The 27,259-nt window shown below is 37.4% G+C and overlaps 2 protein-coding genes across 2 annotated transcripts; one reads left to right on the forward strand and one right to left on the reverse strand.

Moving 5' to 3' along the window:
- The first annotated feature begins 558 nt into the window (after positions 1 to 558).
- LOC145778489 (uncharacterized) lies at positions 559 to 25,308 on the forward strand. Its single transcript, XM_082589976.1, has 28 exons — positions 559 to 1,396; positions 2,819 to 2,992; positions 3,335 to 3,431; positions 4,619 to 4,754; positions 5,415 to 5,515; positions 6,223 to 6,377; positions 7,434 to 7,610; positions 8,050 to 8,212; positions 8,736 to 8,976; positions 9,151 to 9,281; positions 9,578 to 9,730; positions 10,216 to 10,330; positions 12,604 to 12,913; positions 13,361 to 13,533; positions 13,925 to 14,105; positions 14,248 to 14,321; positions 14,705 to 14,792; positions 15,099 to 15,237; positions 15,512 to 15,612; positions 15,861 to 15,987; positions 18,270 to 18,447; positions 18,668 to 18,781; positions 19,253 to 19,343; positions 19,697 to 19,947; positions 21,337 to 21,398; positions 22,350 to 22,569; positions 23,569 to 23,766; positions 24,524 to 25,308. Exons 1-28 carry the CDS (start codon positions 580 to 582, stop codon positions 24,617 to 24,619), a joined length of 4,863 nt encoding a protein of 1,620 aa, XP_082446102.1. The 5' UTR covers positions 559 to 579; the 3' UTR covers positions 24,620 to 25,308.
- On the reverse strand, positions 25,152 to 27,259 carry LOC145778490 (meiosis 1 arrest protein-like). Its single transcript, XM_082589977.1, has one exon. It carries the CDS (start codon positions 27,217 to 27,219, stop codon positions 25,510 to 25,512), a length of 1,710 nt encoding a protein of 569 aa, XP_082446103.1. The 5' UTR covers positions 27,220 to 27,259; the 3' UTR covers positions 25,152 to 25,509.

A 27,259-nucleotide genomic window follows, 5' to 3' on the forward strand; every position in this document is an offset into this window, starting at 1 on the left:
AATGAAAAAATAGGCCTATACCAGACATATAGTCTGATTTAAAGTAAGTTATACGAGTTATGAGACTGTTTCTTTGTTGAAAGAGACGCTATTGCAATGAGTTTACCCTAATTGCTGCATATTGTGACATTTAATGTCAAAATAGGTAAAAAAAACAAAAAAAACGATAAAAAACGAGCTCGTTTTTTTTTAAAACAAAAAAAAACGTTTTTTTACATCTCTACTCTCTGCTCTGTGACAAAACGTTTCTTTCATTTTTTTTTTATTTTGATAGCCACACCAACACCCATGCACTCATGCATATAAAACAAATTAACACGATTGTTATTTAATCGTTGTAATGTGCATATATGGTGCCTATTTTTTAACAAAAAGTTAAAATTTTTAGAGGAAATAATCAATATATACCATTATATATTCCACAGTACTTTAAAAATCTGAAGTTTCTGCTTTGATACTACCATGTAGTGTATTAGGTTGGTCTGGAGCATTTAAGCTTTGATGGATTTTCTTAAATACATAGGTTCTGTCACATCAGCTGACAGAAGGGTTCATGAATAAGTCCAACAACATTGCAAAATGGTAAAGTTGAATAAAGACCAGACATTAGATGCTTTGTTGCTGCAAGAAACTAAAGACGTTTCATCATCTCCCGGGGGCAAAGTCGCTCAGAAAAATGTGCTTCGATATCATAAACCAATCTGCCCTTATATATGCAGTACATTTATTGATTTAGAAGATGAATTCAAACATCTTCATTCTGAAGTCTTTCCTTCATTGAATGAGTTGTGTATAAAACGTGGCAGCTATTTTTCTGCTTTGGATTTCCGAAGAACAGCCATCGATAACCGTTCATCATCTGAGTACATTTTAAAATATGCCTTGGACAAGGTTGTTGATTCTCTGCCATTTTTTATGTGTGTGATGGGGAGTCAGTACGGACCTCATAGAACTCCTTTGTCTCCGCCCCTGGCCCAGAAAAGCAGTGGTTCGTTAAAGTCATCTTCAGACAGTGTTGCCATTATGGATCAGAACTTAATGGCAGCTTGCCATGATCATCCTTGGATAATGCAGAACGATTTCCCGCTATGCAGTATGATGGAGCTTGAGATACTTTTGGCTTGTTTTTCATCACAAAACCAATTTCCAAAGTATTGCTATTTCTACATCAAGGAATGCTTTCGTGCTGCACAAAGAACAGAAAGTGACACTTTTTTAGAAACTGAAAGTGAGTACACACAAGAACGGTTCAGCATCTTGAAACGCCATATTGTAAATAAAGGACTTCCAGTAAAATTCTTTGCCACCAGCCAAGAATTGGGACAAGCTGTGTATGAAGACTGGTCACAAATCATTTTGAATTTATTTCCTTTTCCATCCAGAAATTATTTTCAAGGTATTGACTATTTGATATGATTTCATGTTTTTGAAATTAATTTACACTTGTTTGGTTGATAGTTTTTAAGCAATGTAAGCCTTCTTCATACATTTTAAATACCTAAAGTTTATCGTTAAACTCTCTATCCGCCCCGATAGCTCTGTTGGTTGTGGGTGACTTCGTTAACAAAGAATCTTCAAGATCAAGCGTCACTGGTTTGAATCTTGGGGTGTGCGCTTGAGCAACGCTTTCTATGGACTGGTCTCCACTCAGCGGCACCTAATGGATGGAATAATTCCCCGGCACATAATTGATGGAACACTTCAATAGTCGTAAACTTTACTATGTCAATTTCGGTAACCGGCCCTGCATCAAAAGCCTCTACAGTCTACAAGTATGCGAAACTACCAGGAATAACCAATCAAGGCTTTGTTAGTCCGAGGATAAAAATTCAAAATCAACCAACCAAATTATCTCTAAAAGCTATTTTAGAGCAGGTGCTTTGCTTTCTATATAAGATTTTTTGAAGATTTTGATGAGTTTGCAAAATATATACAAAACAAAAGTTATCTTTAGAATGCCAACAAAAACTACTCTCTTTGTAATTCTTGCTGAACTATTTCATGTATCTTTAAATTTTATCGTTCTGACCAGAATTCACTATGCGAAGTTATGAATTTAATACAATAAATGGTGTTGTTTAATTTGATCAAAAACATGGTAGGCTATTTTCAGAACAGTTTTTGTGGTATCCAGGTTTATACATTGTGGATTTTAATTAAGTGGATGAAAAGGCTGGGAAGCTAATTTTTGTATTCACCGTCTAGCTGGTAATACAGTGTCTCGGCAGAAAGTCCTTTCTAATATACATAAGTCAGACACTCCTATCACTCTGCTAAGCAGGCTACAAAACGTCCAATGTATTAACCTTAACGGTTATTTGAAAAGTTTTAATGCCTCAGAAAAGGAAACTTATAATAGACAGAAGTTGTTACCTTATTAAGAGAAATACAGTATATTATTGTTTCATTTAAGTGAACAATATGTGTTTAGTGTCTGTCATTACTCAAGTATCAAAATGACTCAAGCTGTCTTGATAGGCTATACCGGTTACAATTAAACCTTCACTTAAAAGCGTTTTATGCCTATCTTTTGTGTTGCGGTAGTGTTCAACTGTTCATTGTTTTCATATCGGTATGTTAAGTGACCTTTTATGTTTATGATATTAGTGCCATTTGATCTGTTTAAAGCGTGTGAGCCTGATTCTTGTAAATGATATGATGGACTTTTGCACTGAAATGTTGCTAGGTTTTCGTTGTTTTAACGCTTCGGTACGGTACAATCAAACATTTTAGCTTGCACGCACTGTCTAGGTTAGGCTACAGGTTACATCGTTTTTGATGTTTAAAACTTTTTATACCAACTCGCTATCTTTTTCAGGAGATGAGTCTTTTACTCAGCAGTGTGCAGAACAAACCTTAACATTTCGCCTTGAGAACAAATATCAAAAGTATCCTCAGCTGTGTGAATTGGAGGAAATACTTTCTCAACATTCTTCTTCTTCATCAGCTTCTTCAATAACCGCTCCAACAAATTACTCAACGCTTAGCTGCGGTACTGGTACATTGTTTAAAGCCTTTGTAACTTCAGTTTATAGTCTACCACTGGTGTGTATCTTTGTAATAGAGTTCTTCACAATGTGAAATTTTCGGAAAAGAACTTGAGACACTTCTGTTGTAAGTAGCCTAGCCTAATTTCTAAACAACTTTTGGTTTTGATGATCCATCGTTTTAAGTTTTATACATTTTTCACGGAACAATTTTGCAGATATTTGTTTGCTGGGACTTTATTTGAAAACATCTTTTCAAATAAGCTTGTTTTCTTTGCTGAAATATGTTCTGCTTTTTTGCTGAGTATTCGATCGAATGCTTTACCGTTGTCACGTATCTATTCCAGATGAGGATTTATACAGCAAAGATACGGAATCGGTGGTAGGGTACAGGATTGGTGACGGAATATTTTCGACTGCGATGTCATTCGTGGAATCACTGAAGTGAGATTGGCCAGTTCTTGTTTTTTTTTTCAATAATTTTTCATGTTCAAAATGTTTTGGCTACATCGCTACAGCATCCTACCATATTAAAAAAAACAATCACTAATATAAAGAATAAACCACAGAAACTGTTAAAATAGAAAAGCGTACATCAAAGTACGCATCAATTGATACAAAAATTTAATTATCAAATGTGTTGTTAAATGGAACAATTCGAAAACGTCTTGCTTTGTAACTGTCGCTTCAATTGGTTTTATAAGCCAATGAAAGCACTTGATGCCCTTCAAAAGTGCCAAGTGCCTCTCAATGATCGTGGCAAGTCTTTTCATTTTTCAAGCTTTGAAAATTTATTTAGTGAGGCTGTCTTATCGCAATACAATATTAGCTTAATCGGGTTTCTTATATTGTGAAGTCGCTTCTGTTGATAAAGTCAACATGTAGTGACTTTGGTTGAAAGGAAATAGTGGTTTGAAAATGCTCAAGTATAACTAACCAAATATCGGGCTAAAAACGGTAATATTTATTATTCAATTTTTTTTTTACATTATATTTTGGAGATGAGAAAACTTTGCTTCTTTAAAATACTTCGCCGCAAATAAATCATATCTAAAATCGACGACTGAAATATTACATTTTCAACAAATGTTAACAACTTCCAAATTGACTTGCCTTCTTCTGGTCACTATAGGCTACTAGGTTGCCTCCTGATGTTAAGGATGATACCTAGCTACCTATAGTCACCAGAAGAACGCAGCAAGTCACTTTATTTACCAAATGCCTGGTGAACAGTTTCACTCTGTCTTAACTTCCAAATTTGTACGATTTTTGAGAAGCAGTACGTTAATTTTTCTTAAATCTTTTACATTTACCTGAGAAACTTGTCGAAAGTTTTTCCTGACGCTTTCTTTTATCTTGGGCGATGTGTCATGAATTTGCAGCATGAACTCGATATTTAAGATACAAGTCTCAAAAAATAAAGTTGGTAGGCTACCACTGAAGAATGTGGAAAGGCATCACTATTGCAGGCTTTATTGTGTGATCAAAAAAAAAAGATGAAGGAATGGAAGAATGATATGTATATAATAAGAAAGAGATAATGTAATAATAAACAACTTGGGTCCGCGACATAGAAATACAGTTTAAATGGTACTTAAACTTTACCGTTGTGTTTTATGCTGTTATTTCAGGTCTCATATGAGATGTGAGCCCTCAGAAACCACTCAGAAAAATATTTTGGTTTTGATTGGGGAGCCGGGAAGTGGGAAATCTTCATTCTTGACAAATTGGCTTCACAATTTCAGGAAGAATCACTCTGATTTGGTGGTATGTGAAAGAATATTTTCTTTCTTATAGCCGCGCATTTGGTGACGCGTCAAACAACAGACATAATCAACTTTCGTTTTCTGCCATGTACTTTAAAAACGACCAACCTATATCTCTTTGTAAACCTGCTGGATGAAGATTTTGTTTTTTAAACCATCGATTAGCGTTCAAGTTTATTGTGACATCTTTTCCTCTTTTTCTACCCCATGGTATACGACATGGAAAACTTTTTTTGCCTTTCCGCTTTATATCATCCGTAAGATATGACCTGTATTTTGCATTTTTCTTTCCAATTCAATAAACTTCAGAACATTTTGACTTGGTCACACTTGTGTCAAATATGTGAAAAGGCTTTAGGATTTCATGCCTTGATTGCGCCAATTAGTATCCCCGCCTTTCAATCTACTTAAAATTAGGTGAATACAACAAAAAAGTTTGTAAAGGCTCAGAACAGCAAAATCCGTCATTTTTACATTGATTCAACGTCTGTTAAAAACAACAGATTTTGCTGTCTGAGAGGTTCTTGAAAAGTCTATAGAACACAATCCTCGCCTGGCGGTGCTATGAACTAGAAAAAGCATATCCAGTCGTCTTTGAAGTTCTTTTATAAGTTTCTTGGCATCCAATGCTAATTGAATTTGGCATATATTATCTTCATAGATTGTATCCGAGTTTGTTGGCAGTTCGTATCTCAGTCAAGATGTGATTTCATTCTTGAGAAGATGCATCAAAACTTTAAGAGAAAAGTTTTTTCAGACCAGGTTTGTGTTTTATACATAAGAAGTTTCTTAAAACTTATAGAAGGTCGATCGTATTAACAGTAGTAGATAAAATGACTGTGCTGCTACTAGTCACAGCGCTCTAAAAGGAATCAATTTGAGTCAGTCAGCTGATTTCTGAATTTTGATAGGAGGCTCAAGAGCTTGTAGGCTTTTCTGAGTTACAACCTGACTGGTATTTTATTTTATTCTTAAGTGGGTTGTTTGCTGTGATTACAACAAAGAGAAATATAGTGAAAAAAACCTAGCCTAAAATACCTGCTTTACGTGGATCCCTTGTGGACTTTACGCCCATTCAAGGTTAAAAAGTGTCGCAAACCCCCTCCTTTTTAAATTAAAGAGAAATATAACTTAAATTTTATGAAGTGCAAATATATCTACAAAATCTCAATAAAGCTCAGAAGAAATTTCAGCTAGAATTTCTGAGTTTCAGCTGAAAACACACTACAGTAGTAGGGCCTACGAGTATTGCATTTTAACTAGAAAATTTACCACAAACTCATTTTTGCTAAACAATAATTTTACTAATGAACGATTTGCTTTCTAAATGCTAAAGCCAAAACAATCTCCATTAATATTTATGAATAAAAATTGATAATGACGCTTATTTTGCTACGTATCTTCTATTACCATCTTATACCATGTGCTATACCAACAGACCATTGGCTACAATACGTGTGCTGTTGCAGAAGTACACCAAATGAGGCACTTACCGATGTCGACAATTACGAAGGATTGATCGAGACATTCGCCTCGTCTTTGTTTCTCATGCCCTGTGTCATCGTAATGGACGGTATCAATGATCTGCATCGCTGTTTGAATAAAGACATTGGCGCTATCAAAGGTACTTTTTAACCCTAGTAGTGAAACACAGCGAATTTCTTTTTCTTCCTGCTGGGTTATGAACGCTACTCTATAGCTTAGAATTATTATACATGGCTTTTATTATTATTATGGTGAAATATATTGCTTTTTTGAAAGACCTGTACATTGTCCCGTGAATTTTTTTTTTATAAGTTTAACCAGGTTGTTGATTTTTTTATGGAATTTTTTTTAGACTTAAATTTCTCATGTCTGCTTAGCATATGATGATAACCTCAAACTGCCACAACCTAAGTATTGCTATATAATTCAGTGCAAATTTTCTGTAAAATCTCTTTCTGACCAGAATTTGATAAGTGTGCTGTTTTAAGAGACTCAGAAACATGTTAATTTAGCAGCAACTACGAAGGTCGTAACAGCAATAAGACTTTCTCGGAGAAAAATTAACTTACGTCAATGAAACACGCATTGATAAAACCATACCTATTAATGCTGCAACAATGGCAAGGATACACAACGTTGTTCAAATCTTGAGATAATTTGCTAGACTCACATTTTTTAACTTCTTCAATGTTCGATATTTCGTTCATAGCATTTTTGGAAAACCTGCTTTGAGTAACAACGACAAAAAGAAAAACATCTTTAACGTTGCATTAGCAACAGCTGAGTAAGCCTATCATCAAAACTTGTACACCCGGAAGCTTTATCGATTAACATATTGTTTCGACCAAATTGTAAAAGACAAATGAGTCCTGTTCATGAAGTTAGATTCAAATTCGATTCAGTTTAATCCTGGTAGTTATTGTATGATGCCCTTGGTACTTTTGAACGACGTAGGTTAAAAGGGCGTCGCGATACACAGTCTGTTGCCAGTCACATAGATTTCGTCTTCTTTAACGCACTTTGTCTTCAAGCGTTGATGACATACATAATGCCATAGTGTACCAAAATCGAGCTGTGGTCATCATTGGATTAAAACTCAGTTTTAAACTGAAGGAAAGTTCTGCATGTATTGCAAGCAGTTGCTGTCGGTCCATATCGTTTGTTATGACATGTTCTTAATTCTTTTTAACGATAGATCTTTCTTGGCTGCCTAAGAAAATTCCATCAAGCTGTAAGATCATTCTCTCAACGAGAAAATCGGATTTCACCTACAAAGCCTTACAAGAACGAAATGACGTCATTTTCCAATGGATGCCGTCCATCAGTCTTGAAGTTCGAGGGCAAATCTTCGAAAGTCATTTTGAAGCTCCGGGTATGCAAATTTACATTTTGTCCGGCGATAAACATAAATCTGTTATTGGCAATTAAACGTATGAAAGAAGTTTTTACTGTTTCGTTTGCATTTTACTCGCCATAACATACAGCTTGGACTTCCATAATCATTACGTCTATTGCTTTTCTTTCAACCTTATAATGTGACCAGATTTCACTTCAAAAATACATCTTCTTGCCTCTAATGAATGATGCGCGGTTTGAAATCAACTTTAAACGGCACAACACTTCATCTATCATTGTTATGTTTCTGACCTACGGGAAATGTGAAAGTTGCAAACCTCAACGCTGAAATAAAATTAGGCCGTACACTATAGCATGCACTGGTTACAACAAATGGAGAGTATTACCTGAGTTGCTTTCTCATAAGCTAAAACAACTTACATGGAGGTCATTGTTACACTTTTGTAACCTCACAGCGGCTGAATTGGTCGGTCGAGATCACTTGGAGAAGATATGGCTAAACCGCTTGAGTGACAAGCCGCTCTATCTGGCAACGCTGTCCGATCTTCTTCGTTTCTGCAGAGACTCACGTGACATCAATCAAGTGATTGATAAGTGCACAGGATTGAGAATGTTCAGGTGAAAGTCTAGATGGAAACTTATTATTTAGGTTTTGCTCCAGCTTACTTTAGGTTACTTATGATTAATAATATTTATGTGTATCAGATATAGGCTACTCTTTTTAAGACTTAAGAGTCAGCTCAATTCAAAATCATTGTTAAAGCTAAAAGAAACTTAATTTAGCAATATACCATTTATTCGTCGTTGTGTAGTTGTCATAGAAAGATTTTTAGTATAAATATTTTTGACTCCAATTTTGTGATGTCTAATGGAGCTTTATATGTTTTTTTGCGTAATTCAATTCTTTTGGCGCGTTTTCTCTGATGGATTAGAAAGAATTGCGTTTTGACTTTTAGTGAGGATTGTTTTGTGTCGAAAATTTGCTGAATCATGGTAATGATAATTATTATTATGATATGTGATGTAACAGAAAACTTAAAAATTGAATGAGGCTGTACAAAGATCAAAAACTGCAATTTCTTATTCGAACTTTTATAGAGCGATTTAGATATTTAATTATTTACCAACTACAAAAATGTAGGGATTTCTGGAAATCTGTCTTTATTCTTTGGAGCCGAAGATACTCGTGGAGCAAGAACTCCTCCGGGCAGCCTGGATCTATTCGGAGCCGCACCCGCGTGGCAGGCTGGGTGGCAGATGCTCTCAAATTGATAAGTTCCTCCCGTTGTGGGCTCACCAGAGGCGAGATTATCCACCTATTGTCCTTGATTGGATACAAAGGCAGGGCCACTGTCACCCCTAATGATTGGGAAATGTTTAGGGTAAGTGGCTATACCGAGTGCCCAGACAAAAAAATCCGTCGTTTTTACATTGATTTAACGTCTGCAAACAAAAATCAAACCCTTCATTATTCCAACAGTTGAAGTTTTAGTGTTTTGCTGTTCGTTTTATTGTCACAACCTGCCCTCACGTGTTGTTGCTTTGGTTTGTACCAGATGGCCGCTGGGGGCGCGTTGAGTACCGGAAGTGATGGAATGATCCAAATCAGCAATGAAGATGCCAGATTGGCTTTGCGCAACAATCTCTTTTTTCCAATGAGAAATTCTCTATCTCGTTGCACAGTTAGGTACTTAGAACGATACTGTAGTTTGAGCCTGATGTCGTAGCTTGTTAACTAACAAAAACAAACACGATTTCAACAAAACGCAATGACGTGCAGGTCTACATTAATCCGACCTTGCAAATGCATCGTAAATAAAGTTACTTTTCTGTGGTTTGGGAGGGAGATCGATCGCCCTGATCACCTCCTTGATCCGCGATTGGGTTGATCTAGCAGCAGCTAGCTACAACAACATAAGTAAAAAGCAGTTTCCACTCACCAACCGTCATCAACAATGTCTCATGCTTATATCTTCTGTTTAGCGACATCGAGGGAAAGCACCAACATTTCCATTCACTTCTTGGCTCGTATTTCTTGAAGTTTGGCAGCATGGCCAGAAAATTGGTGGAGCTACCATGGCAACTGCAGCAAGGAAAGGACTGGCTCACACTGTGCCAGATCCTTTGCAAGCCGAGGTAGCTTAGTTTTATTTTTGTGAAGTTACCAAAAGAAATTTTACGTAAAGAAGAGGATTGTCGCAGAGCAGACCATGCCTTTTGATACACGATATTTTTTTCTTCATACCAGAAACTAACAATAAATACATGATACATGTATTTTTTGTATCTACTTTTTCCCGTCCCTTAATCGTAAGTATACATTTGGTATTTTGTAATTAATTAGCTTTGCTGTGTTTTGTAACAACTACACCCACTCATCCTGTAGACGTGTAGCATACTTCTATTCGTAAATTTTTCTTAGAAGACAACTTTTACGAATTGTCTTTTCCCAAAAATTGATCGAGATTATTCTGAAGTGATATGCTTTATAATTTTATATTACCTGAATGAGCGATATCGTTGGCCAAAGTATACCTTCTCTAAAGTAGGCCGTTTCAACGAATTGCATGACAAAGTACAGCATTGCGTCGAAATTATAATTTATATCTGTTTACGCGCAGGTTCTTCCTTGCTATGTGCAGAGAATCTCTTCACAAACCAGATCTTTACATTGATCATAAATCATATTGGAAGGACTTGATTGAACATGAGTTTGATGTTGAGCACTGCATGAAGGTGAGTCGATCATTGCAAGATTACCAAAAACTAAGTGATGAGATATGAGAATATCTAACAGTGTGCCTGATAATTTCTTTGAAAGTTTAGATTTAGTTTAGTATCGTTTCTGAAGTAAGTTTAAGATTTTCAAAACTGGCTGAGAAGTTATAACAACAATAGTCGAAAAAGAATCGTTTGTTAAATTCTCTAGATTTGTTTTCGTTAAAGTACAAAAATCGGAGGTTAGACTTTTAGCGGCACGATAAAACGGTTTTGTCGAAAACTGATAGGCAATCGAACTGTGCGTCAATTTCTGCATAAAAAAATTATAGCTTACATGAAATTGTGTATGAAGAAATTACATTCTTCCTTAAACCTCTTCCCAGACAGCAACTCAGTCTTTTTTTTTTACATGGATTACAGTCTACAAACGTTGAATCCATATAAAAAACGACTCGTAAAAAACGACTGAAAACGATTAATTAAGTCAGGGGTCCGCAAATGCTTGTTGGCGCGACCCAAAAAACAATCGTTCGAAATCTTCGCGACCCAAACGTTTCAGAAGCATATAATTTTGCGCAAAATCTTTTGCAATTTAATATCAATTCCAATACGGTCGTCCCCGCTTAAGCCCACATCGGGACCGGACGATTTTGGGCTTATTAAGCAGGGGGGGGGGGACAATTTTCTACCACTCCTATACCTTCACTAATTCCGGAATGTACCAAATTTGGCTTAATAAGTGGGTGGACCTATTAACCGTGCGCTTCGTCGTCGTGTAAGATTCTGGGACCGAGTGTCTATTCTATTAGCACCCCAGACCCACGATGTTCCCGGATTACACTGGAAGGCTACTAGAGAGCGGCCAGTCTTTGATTTCATCATCCATGACGCATAAACCTTCCACTCCGTTAGGTGGTTTGAATATGGTACAGTCATTGATGATGTGGTCTGCGGTCTGTTCCTCGGCACCACATTCACAGGAGGGAGAAGTGGCCATTCCCCATTGGTGCATGGTTGAGCGGAAAACACCAACGCCTGTACGATGACGGTTGAGGCGCACCCATGCCTGTTTTTGTAGTGTCAGGCCGATGGGCCATGTGTCGGCGTCGGAGATGAACGAATGGAGTCTGGTGGTAGGTTATTTGACTTCTATTCAGAATTCCATTTATGGTCCGCCCAAGTAGCCGCAGAGATGTCTTGTTCATCAGCTTCAGTGATAAGAAGTTGAGCGGCTGGTACGAATGGGTGTCTTGATTTCAGTCGACGGAAGTGCTCGTTTGGGAGAGCAGAGATCTTGTGGTGGAGAAGGTGGTTAGGTTCCAGTGCCCGTCGGCCGAGAGACAGAGTGGCTTCTTCGCGACGAAGCTCAGCAGGTTGGATGCCAGCGAGTATAAGAAAATTGTCCAATGGTGTGGGCGCAGGCATCCGGTCACTGTGCGCAGGGCGCTGTTCATGGCAGTGTCGACGTTGTGGCAGTGAGCACTGCAGCACCGAACAGGTGCACAGTAGCCTACTCTGCTGAAGAGTAGACAAGGGCTAAGGCTGCTATACGCAGTGTCAGCTCTCGCCTCCCAGCTGGAGCCAGCCAGGCGCTTTTGTAGTGCAGCGCGGGATGTCAGTTTCTTGCGCAGTGACATCAAATAGTGGTGGTATGTAAGGCTGTAAGCGATCTGTCTGGTGTCCCCACAAGACATTTTGGTTCGTGACAGAAGGACAGAGGTTTTCCATTATTCTGAACATGTACCTCACGATCAGCTTCCCGATTGTGCGGGTGGAACGCTGCTGCCACAGTTTTGGTTTCGCTGAGTTTCAGTCGCCAGTTCTGGAGATAAGCTGAGAGAGGTGTCATGTCCTGGCTCAAGGTGTCTTCTAGGCTTTATAACCGTGTGCTTAATAAGCAGGGACTACTATGACCTACTACAATTAAAAGAATAAATTTTCTTGTACAAAATTGTACGAAACTCAGCACATCAAAGATTATATGATTGTAGGCTATTTATTTTTGCCATACAAGTTATATTTATAGCAAGTTTAAACCGTTTTGCGATCCACTGTGGATGGTCTTGCGACCCAAATTTGGGTTGCGACCCACTATTTGCGGATCCCTGAATTAAGTAACAGAACCCAGATATAACAGAAATGTTTTTACATGGATTCAACGTCTAAAAAAAGGCTGATTTGCTGTCTGGATTCCTGTTACTTAATTTATTTGTTAGTTGGTTAATTAGTTAGTTTGTTAGTTATTTCCTGGTTTGTTAATTAATGAATTTGTTAATGATCAACCACAGGCCATGATAGAGCAAGCAACTCAAAACTCTGAAATTGCCTTCGAATCTGATAAAGACTTGCAACCAAATATGAGCTCCACCACTCAAGTCAGCGCTTCTGAAAGCAAGCAAAAGCAAGTGAGTCATCTTCTCGCCAAAGGACCATCGATGATCATTATCACTCAGCATGAAGATTCTCCCATGTCCATCCATCAGAGCACTGAAGAAAGTCTCAAGTCAGAAACGGAAACAGACAGAGACTTCAACGAAACAGACAGCTCTATTTTCTTCCTCACGGAAGCAGAAGTCGATCATCATCTTTTGGTGGCTGGCAAGTTCTCGTTGTGATTTTCTTTTATGTATAAAAATACCATAGGCTAAGTAAGCAAAAAACTAGCCAAAGAAAATATATTAGACTAAGTTTTGCGTTTGTTTTTTCTACCTAGTGAAGTGGAGTAGAGTAGCATTGACGCATTTTTTTAACGTTTGAAGGATTCCTTTATAATGTTTACTTGGTCTAATTTTCTTTGCGGCTTTTGTCTCAGCAAGAGCCTATTCTGAATATTAAACCTCGAGCACTCTGCATTTTGATTTATTTCTGTGATTTAACGTAACTTCCACGCAGTGATACCTCCTCCTACACACGTGGACTGAGTGAATGTGTAGAAAAATGTAAAGCCGTAAACAGCTGAATTCTTCCCACACACTCAATTATATTGAATTTTAACGTAGTTTCTTCGCAAAATTATTCATCGATATTAAACTTGAATTTCTCTAGGGTGGACTCCTGGAGAAGGAAATCCTGAAGTCCTCATCGATACCTCTTTGCTGGAAAGTGATGAGATGGCTCATTTGCACCACAAAGTTGCCTGGTTTCTGCTTCAGCTAGGAGAAGATTTTTTCGAAAAAGGACGATTGAGTTTAGATGAATGTTTCGCTCACATCGAAACCGTAAGTAGTTTATTTTGAGTTTCGTTGTTACAGCATACAGTAATAAAGGAAAAATGCCGATTAGATGTGTTGTTTGAATAACCGTTTGGTGCAAAAACAAGTACAATTTCGAATTACATAGCTTTGATTTTAAAACTGCAAAGTGGAAGTTTTTGTTTAATCATAAATGAAACTGAGCTTTTCGAAAAACAGCCATAAAACAGCAGTAATATAAAAATTGTTACTGCTTCTTATGAAGATGACCAAAACATTTATAAGATGAAGTTGTTGAAAATTGCAAAACAACTAGCAATGAAATAAAACTTGCCGCTGTTCTTTTTAAAGGAGATCAAACCATTGTAAGATAAAATTGTTCCAAGTTCAGCATTTACTCGTACTTTGCATGTTGCAGTCCCGACCTTTGTCGAGTGACCAGCTCTTGGCTCTATTTGATGCAACCGTGACAGAATGCAGTTTTGCCGGCCGAGTTGATATCAAGCGCATATTTGAAGCTTCCGAGCTGTATAAGAACCTAACTCTACAGACAATGGACATTTCCCAAATGCGAAGACGAGACTTGGCCGAGGCCTCAGGTACCTGAACCTAATGCTCCGCCGGTCACAATAAACTGACACTTCTTTGTATGTAAAACGACGTTTCTACAGGTGAAAGTTTTAAAGTCAATATTTATATTATGTTTTCTCTTTTTAAGTTTGTTGAGTGCTTTTTTTTCAGCTGAACTTTCTCTGAAAATAGTGGAGCACTATATCGAAGGGGAAAACTTTCAAGAGGCGCACAACCTAATACTGGTAACTTTACGATTTGCGTAACGTTGAATCCGAAAGTAATCTTTTAAGACATATCTGCATCACAATTGATACGAGAGTTAACTGTTGCTGTTGTAATCGGCACTAAGTAATTGCAAGTTTTGCATACGTTACACAAACGTGTGATATATTGGTAAATCTCGTAAGTTCATTTCTGAAATCAGAAAAACTGTTTGAAATAATTTCATCTCTGAAATGGTTTTCCACCTGTGAAATGCAACTCAAAATCCGTTGAAAGACAAGTCCCTTTACTTTTTCAACGTGATATATGATTTCCTTTCTTTCGCGCTAAAGATATGATTTACTGTACATAGGCTACCATTACACTTACTAGAAAAAATGTAATAAACATCTTTATTGCGTAGGATATCTTAGAAGAAACCAAAGCATGCAGTAGCGTGTGCTTGAAAGCTCAAGCCACTCGAATGTTTGGAAAGCTTCTGATGTCACAAGGTGAGTTTATCAAGTCGGCGGAATCCGTCGTTTTTCATTGATTCAATTCAGTATTTGCAGACAAGATGTTGTAGAGTAGATGTTTAATCAATGTAAAAAGAATGGATTTTGGTAACTGGAAAAATAATGGAGTTGCGTTTTCATCAGATAGGCTGCTGGATGAAAAATTACAAAGACTTTTTCTATTTTTTCTTCAGTTATTGTTAATTTACAGTAATTTCAATAAAACACATCATCGTTGCTTAAGTTAACCGTAGATAATGTTTAAAGAGTTACTTGCTCGCTTCATTGTTTTTTTTCCAAAAGGTCTCCTCGTGCAAAGTGAAGAAATGCTAACCACATCCTTCACTACGTTAATGAAGTGGAGTGGAAAGAAGCGTCTGGAGGTGGGACTTGTATTGGAAGATCTGGGCCTACTCTTCAACACGTTTCTCCCGAGAAATAGGTGCGATTGGTGTTCTGTAAATATAATCTTTTCAAATACATCCTTTACCATGCGATATGCTACCGTAATAAATATTACAGTTATGATGTGCTTAGATAGAACCTTAGAGATAAACCCTGGTGAAAATGTATGTTGTGCAATTTGTGTCTAACTAAATTTTTACGAAAACAGTTTTTCTTACTTAAAACAAAAAATAGTCAAGTCACTTCACAAAGGATGTTTTTACATATTCACGTTTGTGCATGGTCTTCATTAAAGGCTACATCTATATTAGGATAAACCAGCGCAAAGCCATGTTGGCGTACAAGCAAGCTTTGGAAGTTTTACAGTTCAACAACAAGTACGTTGAAGCCGCAAAGATATCCAATATTATTGGTAAGCCTTGCCGGAATTTTATTACTAGAATGAATACTTTAATAGTATCTATTTATTATTGCGCCTCCACTCAACAAAAACAACAATCTCTAAAAGAATCTGGGATGAACAGTGGTTCAAACTTTACAAGTTTTGCACTCAACGTATATTTTCTCGTATTATTCAACTTCCTTTGTCGTTTGAGCATCATCACAGGATGGGAAACGGAAGACACTTGTCGTTGTTCAACTTTAAACTTTTATATTTAGGTCAACTGCTTTTGCATGAGGGTTCATTTCGAAGCAAGAAAGAAGCTCGCTCATGCTTTGAGACATCCATCAATACTTACATTACAAAGCAAACACCAAACTACCATGACGTATCACAAGCAACTCGGTGAGTTTCTGATTGTTTTGTTTGTCGTATCCAGGCTTACGCCCGGTGATTGAAGATAGGCAAGGAAGCCAATCTTCGTGACCACCTTCAGGCATGCCTTTAAGTGTCTTACCAAAGACACAGCCGCATGATCTTGAGCGGTGTCGAACCGGCGCCCTTTTGAACGTCGTTCCAGTGCTCTCACCACTCGGCAATGCAGCCGACATCTGATCATAATCATAGAAAGGATTGAACAGAAAAGTGTCAAGCAAGCAAACCGAAGACGACAACATGAGAATCGTTCATCGACTCCGGTGCTAATATAGTTTACAATCGTTAATAGACGACGATGCTTATGTTTTATGTGGTAGAAGTGGCATCGCTAAGCATTGTGTACCCTATTACATTCCTATTATGTGACCTTACAAAATTATAGACAATTAAAACCTAACAACCAGACGGCATTTAACGTAATATAATAACATGAAAATAAACTGAAAATTACAAACGTTTTCGGCCATACTCATGTTAGCCTTTACAAGTAACCAACTGACTGATATTCTTCATAAATTGAGGAGAGGCAAAAGCAGAGGAGAGGCAAAAGCAGAGGAGAGGCAAAAGCAGAGGAGAGGCAAAATCACATGACGCTTATTTGCCAAGAAAAAACACAAATCAATGACGCAAAATTACGTGAATAAATTTAGCAGATAGTAGGCGGGGTTAGGCGCCTGCGGCAAACAACTGCCTATTGAGGCGAGGATTGCAAGATTTTATGAGCAAAGCCTCGTGGATTTTGGTATCGAATTCGGTGAAACATTTACGTACAATTCTAAAAGACTCCAGGGATGGTTTATTGTTTTAACAAGTTTGGCAATCAAGAATATGGTCTTTAATGGCACTTTTTCTTTTAAGAGCAGTTGAGACCATCCACTTTCTCGATGTCGATATTAAAATTAATAGTAACAAATTTGATACTTGGGTTTGGCGAAAACCAACCAATACTAACCTCCTTCTGAATTTCAACGCTATATGCCCTTCTAACTACAAGTCTGGATTGATTAAGTGCCTGCTTGCGAGCACGAGACGTTTGCCCCAATTCTGATCGTTTTAATAATGAAGTCAATCGATTACGTTCTTATTTTAATCCTAACAACAACTATCTTTCGTGGTTTTTTAATAAAGTGCTGAGAGGGTTTTTGGATTCAACTTCTACTGACTCTCAGACGGAGGAACGTGAACGCGAATTAAAAAAAAAACTTTCTCACTGCCCCTTTTATTCGTAAAGAATCCAAACGTTTTGTCAAGAATATGTCAAGTTTTATTAAATTGAAGTTCCGCAGTGATATTATTTCCGTGTATAAAACATTTAGAGTTTGTTATTACTTTCAGCTTAAATCTGAAACTCCCTCCTTTCTGTGTTCACTTGTTCGCATGACGCGAACTTTACATACATTGGTATGTCCACGCGACATTTGACCACAAGAGTGAGGGAGCATTTAGATTTAACTGCTTTCAACAGAAAAAGTGCAAAGACCATACACTTGATTGCCAAACTTGTTCAAACAACAAACCATCTCTGGAGTTGCCGTTTCATTCTTATGCGTTTCTTTTTCCGATGTTTGTGTATGTAGATCAGTTTTGTAATTTCAATTCATAAAGAACATTAGTCAGTTGGTTACTTGTAAAGGCTAACATGAGTATAGCCAAAACGTTTGTAATTTTTAGTTTATTTTCATGTTATTACATTATATTAAATGCCGTCTAGTTGTTAGGTTTTATTTGTCTATGTTTGAAGAAAATCACCTCTTTACTAAAATTGTCTTGCAAAGTTAAGTATTGAACATTTTTGTCTTCTTAAACATACCAACTGTTGAAACAAGTGTCTGCCTCTTCATTCTGTCCCCGGTCGACTGCCGGTCTGCATCTCAAGGCCGACTTTGAACAAAACCTAATGTCAAGTCTTGTTATATTTGGGTTGATCTGACTTTGTTGATTATTTGTATACGAAATTTTTATGAACAAAACCAAGTAAAGACCTCAGAATATTCACAAACGTTTATGCGGGCAAGAGAGACCGATACATTTTCAGAGAGCTTATCAAATATATGTTTCTAATTGTAGATGAAATGCTATTGCTTTTAAAATTATTCATCCCCAAAAAGGTGCTAAAACAAGCTCTTCGCTCATATTCAGACACCTAGACATAATTTCTGCTTTTTTCAACCTTAAATCTTGTTATTTATGGAAAGTGGTTTCTATGTTTCACGTACCGTAACACTTTGCTAACCCAATTCCGCTTTCAGCGATTATAAACAAGTGACTAGTGACTTGAAATCTGGAAGGTTTGCGCATGGGAAAGCAAGACCACGTGATCATCGCACCACCGAACGTCCCTACAGCGCCCTCACGTGGCGCTCTCACGATCTCACCAAATTCGTTGACAGTGGAAAAAGGGCAAAGCAAGTCTTCAGTGACATAAAGGTAAGTTTTTTGATTCGCTATACAAATTTACCAGAATATGTTATTTTAAGGCTATTAGTCTACTCTGGTGACTTTGCCGTTTGAAAATATTGATCATTGATTGAGATATTCAGCGATTTAACCGAGTTTTTCGTAACTAATAAGTTCATATTGCCGAAATGGCTTGTAGGCTACTAGCTTGTACAAGTACCCGACAAAACTAACGATAGGTAACATGCAGACTGCAGTATCCCTGAAGAAGCCACCGTCCTCTGTAATAAGCCGACCATACAGTGCGTTCAGCACTCAATCTATCGGAAGCTATATCCTTGTCACGCCGAAGAAGTCAGCAAAGGTGAAATGTGTTTTTAGATATATTTAGAAAATGTTATGCCCACAAATAGTGCTGAGTATCATATTTAAAATAATTATTAACTATAAGGAAAAAAGAAAAAGTTTAATTTATTTTCAGTACTTTTTATTTTTCATAACTTATGTGTTGAAACATTTTTGGTCTGAAATGAAGATCATTTTTTAAGTTGTATTTCAATAATTTTTTTTTTTAATTCTGCAATCTACCTGTAGATTAGTCTACTACTGTGGTTTGCTCAATATATTCCTATGTTGTATGCTTTTCTGAAAGACGAGTAGTTACCATGTGTTCCCGTTCGTTGGTAAACACAATCGTGTTAATTGACGAAACGTCGAAAATGAAGCTGGTTATCAACACAGTGTGGTAGCCTGATATATGCAGCCAGCAGTAGCAGGCAAAGTCTTAAGATTACATGCCTGGTGAACAGTCATGTTCAGAATGCCTATGTTGCAGCGGGAACTAATGAGTGAAAGGATCGTGCGAGAAGCCCCGGCCTTCCTATGTCCACAGGACAACACAGAGCTGAAAGATTTCCTCAAATCGGGTACACTAGCCACTTAATTGCGTTTTTATTGCACTGACAAGGTGGCGTTTACTATTTATGTTTGTTGCCACAAGCTGAATTATCTGTAAAGCAAACCTTTTAATTTGAGAAGGACTTGTTGAAAATTATTTTATGAAAGACCACAAGACATGTTGAGTGTTGACACTGCGAGAAATCCGAAAATTTCGGTATTTTTTAAAGTACTTTCTATTTCAATTTTGTGATAATGTACAACTTTCCTGATTGATTCAAAATTTGATGAAATACGTAGTCTCAAACTTTCTTGGATTTTGCAAAGAAATTTCTAAGTGATATTTTTGTTTCGTTTTCAGATAATTTTATCTTTTTCACAGAGTACTATTCGGAGGATCAGGACTTTGCCTCCAGACCTGCATCCAGAAAGATGATTGAAGAGTATGATGCTTTGGCCGCGATAGCATCAGTTAAAGAGATGAGGCCGGCCACCAGCGAAGGAAAGGAGCATCCGGTGATCATCGTTCCAGGAGGAAGGAACAGTCGGATGTCTGGAAAGGTGGAGGAGTCATACGAAGATCGGTTCCTCACGCCTTCGCATCATCCAGGTGTCGCATCAACACGATCCGAGGTGAAATGAAGCAGCTTGTGCAACAGTTTTTCTAAATTTTTATAAAATTATTGGACATTAAGTTAAGAATAGCTTCCTTTAAAGTTTCTTCAACTGAAATCAGCTCGGTCGCTAACTCAAGTGAGTAGCGAACCAAAGTATATGACAGAATAACAAGCAGAAAAATAACCTAGGCCAAACCTTAGGTAATTTGATAACAAAACGACCAACTGAAAGTTGAATCACAATCCAAGTATAATAAGCTCGAAGCAAAAAAATTTGTCATATAACCAAGTAGTCTGCTTTTAGAAATTATTCTTGATTTTCAATGGTGTTGAAGGCGGCAACCGGTAATCTACAGTGAATGACAACAACATACGTTAAATACATCATGCTCTACTAAAACATAGTTTGTTAATGACATGTGTTGTGTTTTCGTATCACACAACTACCTAGACAGCAAATCAATCGATTTTTAGATTGATTCAACATCTGCAGACAATCTAATAATTGGTTAAATTGCTGTCTGGGTAGAGTCACAAACAAGAGTCATCCGTCCAGCTACCACTCCACTTCGACCCGACAATACAAATAATAATGCTATGGTTTTATTTATTGTCGCCCTACAAATGCCAGAGTCTCATAGCGACAGGGCTCATTTTTTTATATTTGTATCAGAGCTACGATGTCATCACATTATTACCTGACTAATTCTCGCTGCGTTGAGCAAGAAAAAACACAATCGGTATCGTTTTTAAAGTCTTCGGTTTGACTCGACCTGGAATCGATCTCAAGTCTACCAGCACCAGAGCCGAAGGCGAAACCCCTCACTCAGCCACTTTCGTACCAAACGGATGGACCACAATGATAAACTTTTTTATAACCTCTAACGTAACATAAGGTAGGCTACACTAAAAACGCTGATCAAGATGAAACCAAAGAAAATGGTAAATAAGTTGGAACATCCTGAAATGTAAGTTGAAAGAACGTAGAAGAGTCAATTACAAGAAGACAGAACACGAAAAGTTTAAAGCTTAAAGCTCTAATTGGGATCATTAGCATCTGACAATGGAAACAACCCTATAATCTCAGTGCAAAGAAATTTATTTTCACACGAGTCAGTTCAATCACATATAGCTAAAAATCGATTTCGATCAGCTAGAATCTAGCGAGCTGCTAGATCATCTTCAGTTAAGCTGAAAGCAAATTCTAGCTGTTCTATAGCTGATCGAAATCGATTTTTAACTATATATATTGAACTGACTCGTGTGAAAATAAAGTTCTTTGCATTACAAGACATGTAACCGAGTTGTCCATATCAAGCATTATTGTGGGTTTGACACCTGTCAGAAGATATTTCATTTTCTTGATATAATCTCAGTGACGTTTAATCTTGCAACTTTATTTCAGACGAGCTCATCAAAGAGAAACGTAAGACTGCATTCCACTCCGGTGGTGCTGAATGGTGCAAGGTAAGCAGTTTCATTGTTGAAATTATCGGTTGGTTGATATTGTTATGCTTGCACCCTAGCAATTCTTTACTTTCTGAAAGGTTCTAGGCTGTAGGAACTGAAGCATCAGGAAAAATCGTTCAGTTTTGACAGGCAGATGGTATTTTTCCACTACACAAACTTCTTTTAAAAAATGCCTTTTTGCACAAGCGTGGCGGATAAACCAAAAGGTTTTGTTAAACTGGATCTTTGATTTAACATCTTCTTCTTTTGGTTTGAATTGTTGGAATTTTTCAGTGATTGATTAATTACCCATAGGTGGTGTAGGTAGAATTAATTACCCTTAATTTCTAAATAGCTTACGTAGCTTCCGAAATGTTTGCCAGTCGCCGATCCAGCGTTTCCAAAGAGTCAGTAACGAATAAACTGGTAGTTGCCTCTTAAGCCTGGATAGGCATCATCAAGGATCAATCAAGGTTTTACCCAAACTGATGTTTATCTTTTCTGGTTTAGAGAATGTCAATTTCAAATTAAAAGGTAGGCTATTGTAATGTTAACTCATTTCGTAAACTTACTTCTTCATCACAGACAGTGACAACAAATCAATGAGATTGAATGACATTGTTCAAACAATATAATGAACTAACTTAATTCAAGCGTTTTCATTGTTTTTTCTCAACTTACGTTAAAGCACGTTTGTTTCTTGTTTTGTAACTTCGTTAGTTCGAATTTCTTAATATTGTTATTTGCAGTTATCCTCGTTTTTTTTTTTTTTTAGATGTATTTGATAGGGACATAGCGTTGTTTTGCTGAAAACATTTAAACTTAATAGGTTGCAGTAGTTTACTGTAGCTATTGTTTGAACAATGTTATTTAATCCAGTTAATTTGTTGTTAATTATCATCTGTCTGTGGTAATGAAAATTAATTCTCTCCTAATCTTATATTTTTTCTTTATGTTAACCGCTTACAGAAAGCAACCAGTGAAACACCAATGCAACTATCAGTCTGGATCACAATGTCTTTCAATGACTGTACATGGACCACACAGCGCTGTAACAGACATTCTTCACCTACCAGCCTCTGCCAGAAGCAGCGGACGATACACAGACATTTACCATAAATCTGCATGGTACCATGTCCCTGGACGCTACGTGAAACCAGGAGAAATGCTACCTAGCAAAAGGAGTCAGGTAAGAAATTTTTCTTGTAATTTTGTCTCACTCAAAATAGAGATTACCGACTTTTTACTGCAAACATAGCCCAGCAGGAAGTGCCCAGCAAACATAGCCCGGCTTGAAAAATCAATACGACACATGACCTGTTTAGAGGTTCCCTTGCGTTTTGATAAATATCTTTTCTGATATATACCAGTAAAAGAAAATTACATCCAATATAGTCATTACTTTCTAAAACCTCTACACAGCTTGTTTAAACCTAAAAGGGGATCATCAGAAGCTTCTTATTTAAACAGAATTCTATTTGAATAAGAATATTTGGAATTAATATAAATTATATAAAGAATCTATAAAATTCTATTTGAATAAGGACCTTCTGATGAACCCCCTTTTTAGGGTGAAACAGGCTGTAGAGATTTTAGAAAGTAATAACTATATTTGATTTAATTTGCTGTGCTTGGCCTTGAGCACTTTTTGTAGTACAGTAGAATTCGCCTATAGTGACACTTCGCCGATAGTGACACTTGTTGCAAAGTCCCGTTTGCATACGCAACAGTTGAGTAGAATTCGGCTATAGTGACACTTCAGTTATGGTGACACTTTTTCCGCAGTCCCTTCAGGTGTCACTATAGGCGAATTCTACTGTAGTAATAGTAGGCTACTTATTGTTGACTAATAAAAGAATATGCTCTCGGCTTTAAAAATTAAATATTGTTTTAAGCTTAGATACTTTTAAATTGCAACAAATGAACCACTTTGTTTCGCCACAAAGCGTTAAAGTGTTGCTGTAAACACAGTGCAACATCACATGTGTTTACTTTATTTTTGTGTGAATTGAACTTCTGTAGGGAACGTTTTACGCTGCCAAAGAAACTTATTTCTTAACACTTGACAAAGTTGTTTTGACAAATTGGCATTAGAGGCTATTTTAGTCTCGACTTGTTCATTTTTCTACTAAATTTATAGTTATGACGGCATCAACTTAGTGCAAACTATAACACGATTGTTGTTTAGTTCCAGAAACGACCTAACAGCGCAGCAGTAGCTGCATCTGCGAAGAGCATATCTCGCTACCTACCAAACAGTAGATCGCTACCTGTTTCCCGCCAGGGCGGCGATAGAGGGTCAACATATCCGGCTTCCATCATGAGCGGGAAGTCACGTGCCACCGGAATAACACGTCGTCACAGTGATTCTCGTTTGGATGAGAATGTAAGTCAAGAGTTTTACATGCCCGTACGAAAGCACTAGACTGCCGGTACGCGATAAGTTTGAAAATCAATTATTAAATTTTGTTTTGTGCTGATCAGAATGTATTTGTCAACATACTCAGGGTGTTTTTCTTTCGCCGCTAGATTTACATACTTTCTTATGCTGGTAAAGCGATATATTAACTTAACTTTTCAAACTGCAAAGGGTGATCCTCTGGACATCCAGCCTACATAAACAAGAGACAATCGCTTTCAAACCCAATTGATTCCGATTCTGACAAAAGTTTAGTAGAAGTGCCAAAACGTTGGCGAGGAAAAAATGTCGTTCAAGTTTTGTTCATCAATACGATACATCATGTTGAGAATTTGGCTTTGTGGCAACAGATGATACTAGAGTGCCGAAACCGCAATATGTCATTTGTGGAGTTGTGCTCACTGCTCAACAATGACTCGATGTAACTTTCAGATCTAAAGCGCTGTATCGAAAAGTTTGAGTAGCACTGCCGTAGAGCTACGACAAAGCAGTTGCAGCACGGTGGAACCTGGCCTTCGCTTTAGAGTAGCTTTCTAAGTGCACCCAGTGGCGTTGACACGGGTTAAATCTTGTATCCAGATTGGTTTTTGGTGCTCGGAACCTTTGTAGGCGCTCCAGAGATCTCGTTGGTATCAGACCCAAAATAACCTCTCAACGGCTTCTCTGCCAGTAGGTTATACTCTCCATGAAATTATCTTGTTGACAAATGATGTTTTTCTTCCAGTTGAAAGTAGCATTCGATGCACCAATTAATGAAGCAGCAACTGGCGGCAATAAAGCAACCGTCCAAGAATCGAACATACCTATGCTTAAAAATTAGTGCACCAGTAGTTGTGTTGTTTATATTAAGTATGCTTTGGATGACTATGACCGACACTGTTCATATCTGTATTCACTTTTTTCGCTTTGAAATAACTGAAAACTGTTGTGCAGCACTTGCAAATTTAATTTAAAGTTTAAGCGTTCTGCTAAGTCGCATAAAAGCTAGGTGGTTATTGTATATTTTTTAGCTTAACTAGAAATCTATAAAAAAGTTTGTTTTGTGCAGATCACACAGACTTTCCGTGTGAAATTGTTTTGCATGTGATCCTCACTCACCGTTCAATCCTCACATTTATATTTTTAATTATTGTTCATTCAACGCTTCGTAGCGTTAATACATGAAAGATAGCCGCTAGTTTTTACAGATATAGGATATTGCAACTGATCTAATGAAATTATTCGCTGCATGAGATTTTGACTGAGCAAATAAGGTAAAACCTGTAAAGATTAAATGGATCCGTCCTGTTCTATAACATTACCTCCTGTGCTGACATTCACTGTAAGTCAAGACCTTTCATTTTTACCTTATATTTTTGTACTTTTGATGTGCTATATTTTTGCTCGTAGTTTTTTGTATTTATTTTATGTAAAATATACATTTGAAAAAACAAATTTAAAAACATGGTAAATTGTATAAGTATCAACTTACGAAGAAAAAATAATAACAAATGCTATAAATATAAGCTAATCAATCACATTTTCAATTTAAAAACAATCTCATTAAATTAGCACCATTGAAATTAAAGTTGGACGACGAAGTGTATTGTGGCTTGCAAGATGATAGCTATTACCGTCTTTACACATGCAATCGCCGTCTTTACACATGCAATCGCCAATCAAATACATTAATCTACTCTCTGGAGCCCAATGAAAGTTCTGCCTATTGGGTTAAAAGTTTTGAAAATCTGGGAAAGAAACAAATTTACTCTGACGCTGCTTTGTTGCCAACGTAACAGTGGGTACGTCAACACGGTTCTTGTCAAACTTGGTGGGTCGACATGCTGCTGTTACCTGGTCTTGCCTGGGTGCAACAAACCGAGCAGCTTTACCCGTTGCTGGCTTTTCTGTTTGATTATGGAATGAACCACTTGTATTGAAGGGTGGATTACGTTGGTTTCTGTCATTTTCATAGGCTGAACTTTGATGCGAAGCAAATTGTTTATTAATTGCTGTGTTTCTATGGGAAGACAGGTCTTTCAGGTTTGCTTTTAGAGCACTCACCAAGTGGCATTTTGAGAGCAGCGGGTTAAATTGTGGCTCTGATTCAAGGCACTGCATGGCGATATCCACTTTTTCTTTTGCTTCTTGGGAAATCTCTTCCCACTGCGGCTGTGGAAGTACCGATGATTCCAAGAGCAATTCTTGAGAAGAAATGCTCTTTAACAACAAACTGCCTAATTTCTCTGAAGCCATTATGACAAATAAACCAAAGGGCCGATTTTCTTGACAATTGGTGCGACGTGACTGCACTGGCGTGTAGTTCTCGGCTATTAGAGCTTGCTTAGTATCAATCAAAGACCGGCAAAGTGCGTTGAAATTACTTTGATTTGACTCCAGCTCGTCCCATTCCATCTGCCAGCAGTTTGAGCTACTTATGACTAAAGGCCTTCCGAATAAGATCGACTCACACAATGAGGTAGAAGCTACTCTTTTCACAACACGAAGCACTGTGATAGGAATGGCGGAGGTTGGCTTAGGAGCGGTCTTGCAAGCAGTTTGTTGCTGTGTAGATGTACTTCCATCCAAAGCAATCTCAAATGTTTGACGATACGGAAGCTCACTGACATCAATCAGTCTTTCCCGCATCACGCATTTAATGATCAAGCCATTTTCTTGGCCTGGTGTATGGAAGCAAATGTGCAGATGTTCTCTGTCAATGCTGCGATCAATTAACCAACCTCGCATGACTCCTTCGATGCTAAGGGAGTCGCAATCTACTCCATAAACGTCTAAGATTCCTGTTAAATCTAACATGTTTTCTTCTGCAAGAAGATCTTCATCATATGTCTCTTGACTTTTTGCTGAAAAATCGAGATCGTTGTCTACCTCAGTTCCTGTTATGAGGCACAACACATTGACCCGCAAGATATCTGACAAGTTAACTTTCGAAAGAGTTTCTGTTATCCTTTTTCTTATCGAATCTACGCTATGGCATGAGATTAGGGTGAGTTCCAGCTTTGTTAAAGACCCAGCGCTTTGTTTTATTTTTTGAAACTGAGATGTCGCGTCTCTGATTGCATGCTCAAGTGATTTAAAGTCTACTTTTGTTGCTTTTTGTACGTTTCCATCATTTACTATTTTCCGCATTTCACTCAGAGCGTTATCTATTTTGCCATAGGTAGATTTCGTTAATCTTTGAGCAGAGAAGATAACTTCAGTATATGGGGTTATTATAAGCATACAAAAGTAGGGTATTCTGTTGGGACCACTGCTCATATTGCACACAACAGTGAAAAAATTTGATATACCATTGCACGTATGTTCCAAAGCCTCTTTGCTGAAATTGGATGTGAGATCGACGATTAAACAATGTGCAGGCTGTCTTGAAAATGGAAAACGTACATCACTTTTCGATGAATTTTGCATCATATATGACATTTTTAATTCTTTAAAACACTTTATCAAATAATAGAGTAGA

Source organism: Aplidium turbinatum, chromosome 10 (assembly GCF_918807975.1).
Source record: "Aplidium turbinatum chromosome 10, kaAplTurb1.1, whole genome shotgun sequence".
Classification (NCBI taxonomy): Eukaryota; Metazoa; Chordata; class Ascidiacea; order Aplousobranchia; family Polyclinidae; genus Aplidium; species Aplidium turbinatum.